The sequence below is a fragment of the Leptonychotes weddellii genome, chromosome 1 (assembly GCF_054177405.1).
Source record: "Leptonychotes weddellii isolate Sample4059 chromosome 1, ASM5417740v2, whole genome shotgun sequence".
In the NCBI taxonomy this organism is placed as follows: domain Eukaryota; kingdom Metazoa; phylum Chordata; class Mammalia; order Carnivora; family Phocidae; genus Leptonychotes; species Leptonychotes weddellii.
This window is the reverse complement of record NC_138369.1, coordinates 140,862,735-140,874,972: the sequence shown is the minus strand read 5'-3', so window position 1 is coordinate 140,874,972 and position 12,238 is coordinate 140,862,735. Positions and strand designations below refer to the sequence as shown.

At 47.2% G+C, this 12,238-nt stretch overlaps 1 protein-coding gene across 1 annotated transcript in view; it reads left to right on the top strand.

The window, feature by feature from the left end:
- The window catches only part of C1H3orf52 (chromosome 1 C3orf52 homolog), a 27,705-nt gene extending 15,842 nt beyond the window's left edge, over window positions 1-11,863 (top strand). Inside the window, exons 4-6 of the mRNA XM_081797205.1 lie at window positions 2,803-2,873; window positions 6,294-6,475; window positions 10,391-11,863. Of these exons, the coding sequence (XP_081653331.1) occupies window positions 2,803-2,873; window positions 6,294-6,475; window positions 10,391-10,395 (258 nt within the window). The 3' untranslated portion in view covers window positions 10,396-11,863. The remainder of the gene's footprint in view (window positions 1-2,802; window positions 2,874-6,293; window positions 6,476-10,390) is intronic.
- Window positions 11,864-12,238: the final 375 nt, after the last annotated feature.

Below are 12,238 nucleotides of genomic sequence, written 5' to 3'. Positions count from 1 at the left end.
ATGCACGTGTATGTATGTGCCTATGTGTGTACGTGTGCATGCGTGCACGTGTGTGGGTGGGGGTGTGTGCGCGTATGTATGTATGTGCACGTGCGCGTGTATGCATGTGTGTATGCATGTATATGTGTATGTTTGTGTGCGTGCATGTGTGCATGCACGTGTATGTATGTGCCTATGTGTGTATGTGTGCATGCGTGCACGTGTGTGGGTGGGGGTGTGTGCGTATGTATGTATGTGCACGTGCACATGCACGTGTATGCATGTGTGTATGCATGTGTATGTGCGTGCATGTGTGCATGCATGTGTATGTATGTGCCTGTGTGTGTATGTGTGCATGTGTGTGTGTGTGTGTGTGTGTATGTAAGGAAGTGCTTAGAAAAATAAAACCCCGTCCATAGCATCCTCTGCCTCCTTGTTGTTTGGAGCAGCCCTGTGAGAGCCACTTTCTTATTCCTGCATCGGCCTCTGGCAGCATTCTTTCTCGGGGGCTCAAAACCTGTAAGATGACTCAGTCATTTTCCCCCAAGGTTCTTATCACTTTATGCTTCTTTCCTCTTTGCTATTCAGGACACTTTCTTGCTTCATCCTCAAATGTAAAGAAAGTGGGTTTTAGTGTCTATCACCCCTAGGACTGAATTCCTTATGAGCAGAGCAACCTCAGGCAGGTTTCATACCCTTTCTGCGTGCTGTTTTCATTATTAGTAAGAAGGGAAGGGTGGTGATGCCGCTTATGTCAGGTTCTTATAAAGCTCGGAACAAAAATACAAGAGGTGTACACACTGTAGGTGCTCTGATCCCCTCTGCTCCACCTTGAAGGGACTGAATTGTCACCAGGTGAATTAAGTGGGAGTGTATTGTGGAAATGTAGGCTCCTTGAGATTCTGTTCGGAACTGGGTGGGACATAAAATGAGCCGAGCTCCCCTCCGGGCACTGCTCTTTAGGGTGTGTCTGCTGCTTGTACTGGGTGAGGTGAGGAGGCACTGAGCGGTCATGGGTGCAGCTGGGCCACTCACCTCACACCAGGCTGCCCCTGGATGCCCCTGAGCCTTCCACTAAGGCTGACTTAGGCGAGGCAGGAGTGGGCCTGGCGGTGGGCTCACTCCAGCCCCAGAGCTGGGTCCAGGGTAGAGAGCGCAGCCAGATCCCAGGGCAGTCCTCCTGATTTATGCTAGAAGCTCTCTGCAAAAGACCAAGGCATTTAACCTTCAAATGCCAATTTCACAAAAGTGCAATGTAAGTACATTCAGCTACCCATCCTCAAGTCCTACTAGGCTAGGATTCCCATCTCTGAAACATGATGAAAAGGTTAATCAAAGACAAGGAGAAGATAATGGTAACGTAAAAGCAGCTAGTGTCCAGAGTATAACACCAGACACTTCAGATAGAAAAGATGCAGATACAGCCAAGAAACAGACAACTCAAGAGAAAGACAGGAAGCCAAGAGGCACGTCAAAGGTGCAAAATCCTAAAGGAGTTCATAAACATGCCTGAAAAGATACTCAACCCCACTTGTAATAATGCAAATCAAAACAATGTAAACAATTTTATACCCCTTAGTTTGGCAATAATTTTAAAAAAATCTGGTAACAGGAAGTGGCGGCAAGGCCGTGCGAAGTGGAACACTGCCAAGTGCTGAGATGGAGAGCAATTCGGCAAGATTTAGGTGGGTTGGAGATGCACCCACTCTTGGACCCAGCAATTCCATTTCTCCTCACATACTCAAGGGAAACTTTTACATGTATCAGAAGAGAGGCACCGAAATATTCCAGGAAGATTACTTGGGCATAGTTTGTGATAAGAGAAAATTGCAAACACTGCACATCACCAGCATGAGGGAATGGAAAAGTTGGTGAAATCATTTAATCTGATCTCTGCAGGAGTTAGAAGTCAGCTTAAATGACCTCCATCTCGATGTACCATTATGGGGTAAATATCAAATGCAATTTTGGATGAAAAAAAAAACAAGCCACAGAAGACTGTGCAGAATATGCCACCTTTTATTTGAATAAAAACAAAGTAATTATGAGTTGTTATGATTGTACAAAGAAGTATTACATGTATAAAAACCTGCATGAAAAAGATACATGCCAACTTCAGGACAATGGTTAGTGCTGGGGGCAGGAGGGAGGAAAAATAGTGTGTAGGAGTAGATTTAGCTTTGTTTTGTTTTTTCGAGTGAAGGGCTGAACTAACTATGGTAAAATGTGTAGCTGTGAAACCTGGGTAGTGAGCACACAGGTGTCATTTTTGGTGTGTGATTGCAGTCTCTGATGCATGAAATAAGAACTCTGCAATTACAGACCAGCCCCACTCGGTCCCTTCATCCAGGGGAAAGTGCCGCACCTGGGGCTTCCATGGCCGTGTCTCCTTACAATGAAGCTCCGCAGAAAGGACAGCGCAAGCCCTTGTCTGGTGACGTTCCAGGTCCTGAGTGGCCTCTTCTGCCGCCTTCCCAGCCACTTCAGTGTTGTCTCCTTCCCACGGGTCCTCGGGGTCTGTGGGGGCTCTGGCTGCTGACCATGCTCTTCACGAAGGCTGCAGGTGTCTGCACGACATGTGAGAGATGTTGAAAATCCCAGCCTGGTCACCTGCTCCTTAGAAATGAGGTTCTTTTAAATGAGTGTTGAGTTTTGGTTGGGGTAGGTAATAGGCCCCTTCCTATTTCTCGATCCAGAGCCTCTGGATAAGTGAATTCTGAGCTAGCGTGGAATCTCTGTCTACCAGTAGTTTTGCTTTGTCAGGTGATACGCAATATGATCCATCTGTAATGTGCATGTTTAACTTGTTCCTATTTGTTTTAGCTCACAGATGTGTACACTTCATCCCCATCGCTGAGTCGTTATTTTACTTCAGTGGAAATGACGGACTTCAGGTAAGAATGTGGAACGTTCCATGTTGGTCTCTTTCTCTGGGAAGCGACACCCATCACCATTTATCTAGAAGGAACTTTGAGTCTCAAAGGACAAAGGGAACTGATGATAGATAGAATCATAGACTGTTGGCTTGGAAGGGTCTTTGGACACCCACTAGCTCAACTCCCTGATTTTACAAAGGAGCAAAGTGAAGCCCAGATTAATTATATGCCTCAACAAGGTCACACAGAAGAGAGGAAAAACCAGTCCCGGGTAAACCATTCCTGTTTAACAGCAGATGCTCAAAATAAGCCAGGGATAGGACTAGAAATAGATCTCAGAGGGTGGCTGGGTGGCTTTGTCAGTTAGGCGTCAGACTCTTCATCTCAGCTCACGTCTCGATTATCTTGATCTCAGGGTCATGAATTCAAGTCCCACATTGGGCTCCACGCTGGACACGGAGGCTACTTAAAAAGAAAAAAACAGATCTCAGATAGTGATGTGCTGTAAATGATATAATCCATATACTAGCTCTTGCTTTTGAGGAACATAATTAATATAGGAGTTCATACTCCTTGTATAATATTAAAAATATAAAGACATGTAATACAGGAAAAGTCTACCTTCTCCCTTCCACCCCAGCCTACTACCCTTGGATGTTGCATATTCCAGTCGATTCCATACACATAGTACATTTCCTCCCTTCTACTGAATGGACTGCCATCCACTGTTTGGTGTGATTTCTTCTATATGTGTATTTACCACATATACTTTATGTACTAAACACGTATAGCCTATACATACACATACAGTTTTTCCTTTTACATTTCTTAATCTTAAATATTTTTGTCTCCGTTTACAGAACTTAGATAAGAGGTGTACATGTGATTGTCTTTTTTATTGCTAGAATAAGATTTAGGTGACAAAGCTGTATTATCCACTATTCCTAAGATACCTCTGGACCGTGACCATCACAGATAGTATTGTATTGAAATCCCCCCTCTCCAGCTATACATTTCCCAGACCATAATCTTCGTACACCTGAGAGGGGAAGCATGTAAAGCAGGTGGTAGTACAGCGGGATGGGACCAAAAGGGACCTGAAGTCTGAAACTGTCTCCAGTGGTGGGTTGCCTTGGCAACGACACTCTTCCTCCTTCTTTATGGACCCCCCACTGTGCATGTTACCTTATGGTGACCTCTCTGACATTGCTCATTTTAATCCCAAATTACTGGTATTAAAATGCCAATAGAAAAAAGCCCAACACATTTTCCTCCATGTACTTGCCCCCAACTTGCAATTTCAAGACAGAGCTAAGAAAGGAAAGGCATTCAACTGGAAGGGTTTTTCCAAGAATCCAGCCCCAGATTATGGGTCTAGAGGAGGTGGGATTGCATAATGGTTTGGGGTCGACCTTGGGGAAAAAAACATCAGAAAGTTGAGTGAAACATGGCTAGAAATCTGAAGACTTAATGTTAGAGAATTTGTTTTTAAAAGTTATTTGAGGGGCGCCTGGGTGGCTCAGTCGGTTAAGCGTCTGCCTTCGGCTCAGGTCATGATCCCAGGGTCCTGGGATCGAGCCCCACATCAGGCTCCCTGCTCCACAGGAAGCCTGCTTCTCCCTCCCTCACTCCCCCTGCTTGTGTTCCCTCTCTCGCTATGTCTCTCTCTGTCAAATAAATAAATAAAATCTTAAGAAAGACAGAGAGAGAGAAAGAGAGAAAGAAAGAAAGAAAGAAAGAAAGAAAGAAAGAAAGAAAGAAAGCAAAGAAAAGAAAGAGGTGCAGGCAAGAGTTTTAACAATGTTGAGTTGAGAAACAAAAGCCATTTCCCCCCAGAATATGCTGCCGCTAGTGGGCAGGAGACAGCCAGACCCCTGACAGCTGGGTTTGTGTCTCCAGGGGATACTGACCTCGGTCCTGCCCTGGCCATGCCCCTGCAGGAACCTGCAAAAATGCCCATTGGTTCATCACCTTCCGGGCCCACTCTAATGGTGGGCAGTGGAGGCAAAGCCCGCAGGCTCTCTGTTTTCCTGGAAATCCCTCCTTTCCCCCTCAAAATCTACCTGTAAGGTAAACTCCCCCGGTGGGTGACTGGACACGGTGGGATTAGGTTGGACTAGTGGGACTGAGTTAGGCAGGGCAACCCTCTCACTTCCAGAAGTCAGCTTCTGGTCATTGGCAAAGCCAGCCTGAGCCCTTGCCCACCTGTGGGAGTGCAGGGTGGCTGTGCGTCTAGATGTTGACCATGGATAGCCATAACTGGAAGGTGGAGCACAGGGGACAAAGAAGGACACCTGCAAACTTGGGTGGCAGGCTAAGAGTGTGAACGTGCATTTTCTAGCCATTTTCTGTAGCAGCATCCATAACCCGAGAGAGTTCCTCCAGAGTCTTGATGGTATATTGCTCATTTGCATGACAGGGTTTGGCACAGGGCTTGGCTGTCACAGAGTTCATAAACGGCCACATTAATGCAAGAATCCTGGCCTACGTGACCTCTGGCCACAAGAGGGAGCTCGTTTCCTGTCCTTAGCAGGGACAGCGGTCTGAGTCTGGCTCCGGGAAGTGTGTCCAGTCTGTAAAAAATCGCTGCAGGGCGGGGTCTCACATGTGGCCATCACTTAATTATTTTATTACTGGCTCTTGAGCTGGGCCTTCTTGAACCAAAGTGACAGGATAGCTTTGAAACACCTAAATGCTGAGCTAGCATTTAATGAGCAGTATAAGCTACTAATGAACTGAGGATAGCCCTAGGATTATTTTCATTTTGGAAATGGAAAAATATGTGCTGGGAAGATGAAAACTCCTTTTCCTTAGGTGTCTTTACTGTGAGTTGCAAAGCTGGGAGCCTCGGGAGGTGGAAACGGGACGGAACAGGTTTCTCAGTCTAGAGACAAACGGGGGGGGGTGTTCTGATTGGTGCTGCTACATGGGGCTATGTGTGGGAGTTCAGGAGTTCTGCAATGAGCAGGGAGCTCTGTGTCCTACCTTAAATAATTTATAGGTCAAGGAATGAACTGGTTGAACCCAATAGCTTGTCGGGGCAGGGAGAGGGTGGATGGAGTGTGGGAACGTGGAGCAGGGAATACAAGAGGAGAACGCGGCTTCCCTGCCCCAGGGGATAAAAGGCTGGCATTGGGGCCTACGGTGGGCCAGCCTTGGGTCTTCCTTGACAATAGCTGGGTTGTGACTCTCCCTTCAGTGGCCTCTTCCAGTGATCTCCTAGAGGTTGGGCTTTAGGTGCCAGGAAGAGGTTAGGGTCACCTCCACTTTTTGTGAGGAAACTATGGAAGAGGGTTCTTCTAGAACAGTGTGCCCTTTGCTATTTTGTCCTGGAAGAATGTGAGGAACTATAAATGTGGTCCCGCTAAAGCCAATTTCCTGAGTTGCAGTGGGATTCTGTTGACATGTGTTGCTGTCTCTGTTTGGTGTGTCTTTCAGCGACGAAAATGCCACGATAGCCTACCACCTGCAATTTGGGGTTCCTTCAGAAGGTGAGGGCTTTATGAAGTACAGAATGAGTAAGGAGTTGGTGCGCGGCGTGTTGCTACAGAATCTGCATGATCGGGGAGTGCCTGGCTGTGAGACCTTGGGACTGGGTCCAGCGTCCCTCTTGCTCTACGGTAAGTGGAGGAAGTCAGGAAGGCAGAGTTGTGGTGAGCCAGGCTGAGGGCAGCTGCCTGGGGTCTGATCTCTGCACTGGTGATGTTCGCGCTCCGTGGAGGTTACACGGTCCCTGCCTTCCCCGAGCAGACGGAGTATTTGGGATAAAACAATTAAATGGTTAAGATGAGGACAGCTGAATGTTTCCTCGTTGTCGCTCACCCACATTTGAAGCCCCGTACCCCACTTTGCAATATTATTAGTAAGCTCTGTGGAAAGGCCGCGGTTTCACAAGAGAAGCAAAAGTACTGAATTTGAAATGAATAATGATCCCAACATGGGGAACCTATGTGTTTTTCGCTTGAAGGCCACTGAGTCTGTTACATTAATAGAGGGGCAGAACAAGGCAAAGTAGTCCGTGAGTATAGTAAACTCACTTATCTACTTTTTGAAACCAAGAGTGCGATGAGAAATTTGGCATGTTATTTAATGAGCCTGAAGGACACCCGCTTGTCAGAATCTGAGAACTTTGAAGACTTCGCACAAAACCTGTTGACAGGCCTTGGAGAGGTGCCTCCCTTGCGTCTGCACGAGAACTTTGGCTGGGCCTCTGGTCCCATGCCCCACTCTGATTCCTCTCTGGGCGAGGCATGGGCGCTTGTTAGCCCCAAGGCCGGCCATCTCTGATAGTCCATCACCCATGATCCATCAGAAATACTTTCTGCACACTAGTAGCAGTAAATAGTAGTTGCATGAATGAAAAAGGCCAATCAGGAGATGGGTTAGCAGCAGGCACAGTGCCAGCCGGCCTCGCACTAGAAGATAGAACAGAGAGATTATAAAGCACCCCTGTCGCTACATAGTGTGAGAAGGGGCGCTTATTATAATGACGCTTATTTCTTGATGATGGGAGGTGAAAGTAGGCTTAATCCTTGTCTAAGAAGGCAAAGAGTTACATAAAGCAGTTCTGAAAGCTTTCTTTTTCCCAAACAAATAGAAAGGATGACATTCAGAAGGTCAGATCTTAGGTCGCTGGGAATGAATAGTTTCCTCACAGAGCATCTGAATAAATTGCGTCTGTGGGCCAGACAGAGGGCATACATGTGGAGAGTGAAGAGGCTATACCCCCCTCTACAGGAATTTGAGAAAGAAAGAAAAAAAAGGAAAGAGGGAGGGAGGGAGGGAGGGAGGGAGGGAGGAAGGAAGGAAGGAGAGAAAAAGAAGAGAAGAAAAAGCAAGCCCTTCGAACCCCTCCTGTGGAAAGAGGTGAGAGAGGGGAGGTGCACCTGCCTGAGCTGTGTGTGGTGGCCACTGTGTGTTGTGACTGGTCGTGATTTTCTGAGCCCCCTCTGTACTATGGTGGTTACCAGCTTTTCCAAATGTTGGCAAGGAAGGTAGAGGAGGATGTTGAAAAAAAGTTGACAAGATGATTGGGTTGGGAAGGCCATACAGAGTAGGGCAAAGGGCAAGTGGCCTGTGAGCCTGGGCAGAGCTTGAGCAGATGGCCTTGGAGACACTTGCCCAGGGCCAGCCTCTGCATCGGGCCCCACGGATGCAGCGGGGAGCTAAGCAGAAGGTTCTACTGTTCCTCTGAGACATTTGTGCTGTGGGGGAGAGGGTGTTCCCATGACCCTATGTCCACTTTCCAGAGCATGCAGGTGCAGTATCTGTGCTGTTTGATATTTTCAGGAATATGAGTATCAGTCAAATGGAAGAGGACACAGTGACCATTTGGGAAGTGAGGAAGGAAGAAGAGAGACCTAGAAAAAAGGCAGGCAGGCTGAGGGAGGGGATGAGCTCGGGCAGGGATAGGCAGGATAGGTAGAGGCCCTTGGGAGGGGCCCAGTGAGACCCTGTGTGTTCTTAGGCCAGTTTTCCGTGTTCATGTACACTGTGAGCCTGAAGGTTAAACCTCCCCTCCCCCCATGACCCCCTGTGATCATCTGGGCCATTCGTGGCGAGCCGGGCAGCTGGTTTCCTACAGAGATAATGTTCCAGTTCTCAAACAACAATGATTCTTTTTTTTTAATTTGAATTTTAGTTAGTTAACCAGTCAATATTGGTTTCAGGAGTAGAATTCAGTGATTCATCACTTACATACAACACCCAGTGCTTATCACAAGTGCCCTCCTGAAGACCCATCGCCCGTTAGCCCATCCCCCCCCATCAACCCTCTGTTCTTTATCATTAAGAGTCTCTTATGGTTTGCTTCCCTCTCTCCTTTTTTCCCTCCTTCCCGTATGTTCATCTGTTTTTTTTCTTAAATTCCACATATGAGTGAGATCATATGGTATTTGTCTTTCTCTGACTGACTTATTTCACTCGGCATGATGCACTCTAGCTCCATCCATGTCATTGCAAATGGCAAGATTTCATTCTCTTTTATGGCTGAATATTCCATAGTGTGTGTGTCTCTCTCTCTATATATACATACACCACATCTTCTTTATCCCTTCATCCATTGATGGACATTTGGACTCTCTCCATAGTTTGGCTGTTGTTGATAATAAAAGAGCAATGACTTAAAAATTCTTTTCTCCATGTAATGAGAACTTTCAGGATTGCCTCTCTTAGCAACTTTCAAATGCACCATACAGCAATGGTAACTCCAGCCCTTGTGTTGTACGTCACATCCACGGAACTTACGTATTTTATAACTGGAAGTTTGTGCCTTTTGACCACCTTCACCCAAGCCCCCCACCCCCTGCCCCACAACCAGTCCGTTCTCTTTTTCTATGAGTTTGTTTTTTCCAGAGTCCACATGTGAGCTCACGCAACATTTGTCTTTCTCTGTCTGACTGATTTCACGTGGCATGGTGCCCTCGAGGGTCAGGGAATTGTTGTAATAGCTCTTACCTACCCCCTTCCCCGGTTTTTGGGCTACTTCACCTTTTGGATGTTTGGGGGCCCCGGGGATGAGGAGGGGAAATCTGTTTTACAAATGTAAAATGGCAGTCTGGCCTGAGTCATCTTGACCTGAGTTCGTTATTTTGTACTGTTTTCTCATAGGGGATGGAGTCAGCTAGTAGACTAAATGAGAAACAAAGGCAAAGACCAGATTTATGTGAGAGAAAAGAGGAAAAACCTGTAGGCAGTGAGAACGGTGAATCTTGTTTGCACATTTTTGTGGTAAACCGATGAGCTGGTTGCTGGCAGAGGGGCCGATGTGTGAGTTCCGTCCTTGAAAGGACTGCTTGGTATCAAGGAAAATCATTTGAGTTGTTTTATAGATTTTCCAGAAACTCCAGGAACGTTTAGCCAAGGAGCACTAATTCTCATGTGGGCGTGATTCTGCGGCCCCACCACACCCCCGGGGGTATTTGGTGATGTCTGGAGACATTTCTAGTTGTCAAGACTGGGTGTGTACGTGAGATACTAGCGTCTCGTGGGTGGAGGGCAGGGATGCTTCTGCACATCATACAATGCACAGGACAGCTCTCTGTGACAGAATTATCCAGCCCATAATGTCAATCGTGAGGACCCTGTGGTAGCACGTGGGCTGTCTGTGTGGTGTCCCCAGGTCCTTGCACAGACATCTCCTCCTCGGTCACGTCAGGTCCACAGCAGACCTTCTCACAAGCTACTGTAGACGTTTTAACAAACTGAAAATTTAGAGGTCGGTAGTGAGATTATGAAGAAGGACTGAATACTTAAATGTCCTCAGCACCCAACAGGCCTCATCAAAACGTTATTTATCATGAATTATGCCAAAGCAAATGAGCATTGTGTTATTTGAGGTGTGGGTGTGGGGGGTGGTGGGTGGGTGTGTGTGTTGACTGAAAAGAAAACTTCCTCTGTTAGGAATTTACAAGCATTTCAATTTTACAGAAGAGTTTATATTCAAACCCAATGAAATAAAATGAAAGCATAAATCTTTAAAATAATCACGATTTTAAAAAATTAGTGACTTCCGTTTGCCTGTATTCTCTTTTCAGAATGAAGGGGAGGATGTCCGTGTGTATCTGAAGGCAGAGCTCCACTGAGTTTGGGCAGGAGAGAATTCACTTTGTTTTCCAGAGAAGATCCTGCGAATTACCATGGAAGGCCTGGCAGTGACTTGGGGGTGGGGAGGAGGCTTCTCCTGATTCAGCATTTATGAAGTCTGGGCTCTGTGTCCAGCAGAACAGCCCCTGTGAACTAGCCCCGTGGGGTCTACTCTTGGCAAAGGCAGGAAGCCTGATGGAGCTGGGGTGATGGGGTAGGTGGGTGGGCCTTGCAGTGCGGGGTCACTGCTATTCTTGGAGCTCGAGTTGCCTCCACCCACACGTGCACTCTTTAGTGCAAAGGTGATGTTTCAGGCAGGATCCCGTCAACCTGTGCTGGTGGAAAGAGTGGGCAGGCATGAGGTGAGGGACAACTGAGCCAATCACTCGCTGAAGTCCTCCTCCCACTCCCGTCGTGGTATTTGATGTACCTCTTAGCAAGACTGTGAGGAAGGCACTTTACCAGACCAAAGCAGCAAAGTTCTGTGGCTAATTCCATGACCTGTAGCTGCCTACGCCAGCCTCAGGCACGTCATCCAGTATTACTGGGTCATGCGTAGCTACAGAATAAGATGTGTGTTTCTTATTTCACATCTCATTGCGCCGGTGACTCCTGAACACCGCTTTTGGAAACGTGGGTCCCTGTGTGTTTTGAGTTTTGAACACAACTGCTGTTTGGGATGGTTTTTGCACTTAACAGTTTCTCAGACTTCCATCAGAGGATCGTTAAGTCTGCTTACCCTGTGCACGCTGGTCCATGGCTTTTTATTGTCCCATGTGGCTAGGCTTCCTCTAAAACTCAGTGTCTTCACACACTGATCGCGTATCTCATTGAAGAGGATTCGAAACAGGAAGAACCACTCTCTGTTTGAAATAACCTGTTGGAGGCTTGATGCCAATTTGTTAGCAGGCCGGGGGGAATGTCAGCGACTGTATTGATCATCTACGGACATAGAATTGCCTAGCATGAGGAAGCAGAGGATTTGTTTCGTTGGGAAAATTGTTTTGCTGGAAATGTTCCAAGAGAGAGTGTTGTGGTCCTATCACGAGAGATTCTTAGCCCTGGGATCTCAGTTAATGGGCCGCGGGTGGACGTCAGTGTGAGGGGCTGCCGTGCACGGGGAGGTGTCCAGCTGTGAGTCTCGGGCTAGATTTGTCCTGGTCTTCCTGTGATCCAGGACTCTGGATAATGTGAACTTGTTTTCTTATTTAACTGGAGGGTACGTTTATTGTAACCTGCTATCTCATTTTGAGGCCAGTTCCTCAAACTAGCCAAATAGGTGCGTTTCCCTTCTTCCTCTTTATTTTTTACATGTCAAATGTAAACCGTAGCGTGTGTGTACTTTTGAGAACGTAATGAATAACTTTCATGGGGAAGGATTTAAAACTATTCACAATAAATTATTCTTGGCACAGTCGTGGTCACAGTCAGGTTTGTTTCACAGGTGTTGTGTCTCCGGGGCATGATGGGGCTGGCATTTTCTTGCAGTGAATGGTGCTGGAACTGATTTTTCATTTCCCAGAGGGCAGTTTCCCCTCCTGAATAAGACTGAGCTGGAGAGGCTGGAGTGAGCTAGGTCCTTCTCTGTTGCAGGGAGAGCAGGGAGGGGCCCCCCTCCCCTCCACTTCCTTCCAAGGCGCTCTCCCGGCAGGCCCAGGTGTCTGAAGGGCCGGGGCTGGAAGGAAGGGCCAGGACAGTGGGCTTTTCCCTTCTCCTTTGGAAAGCACTAAGACGCAACTACCAAGTCATACAGAAGACTTTCCATAGGTTTGACTTGGCTCCAGTGTTGTGGGAAGAAC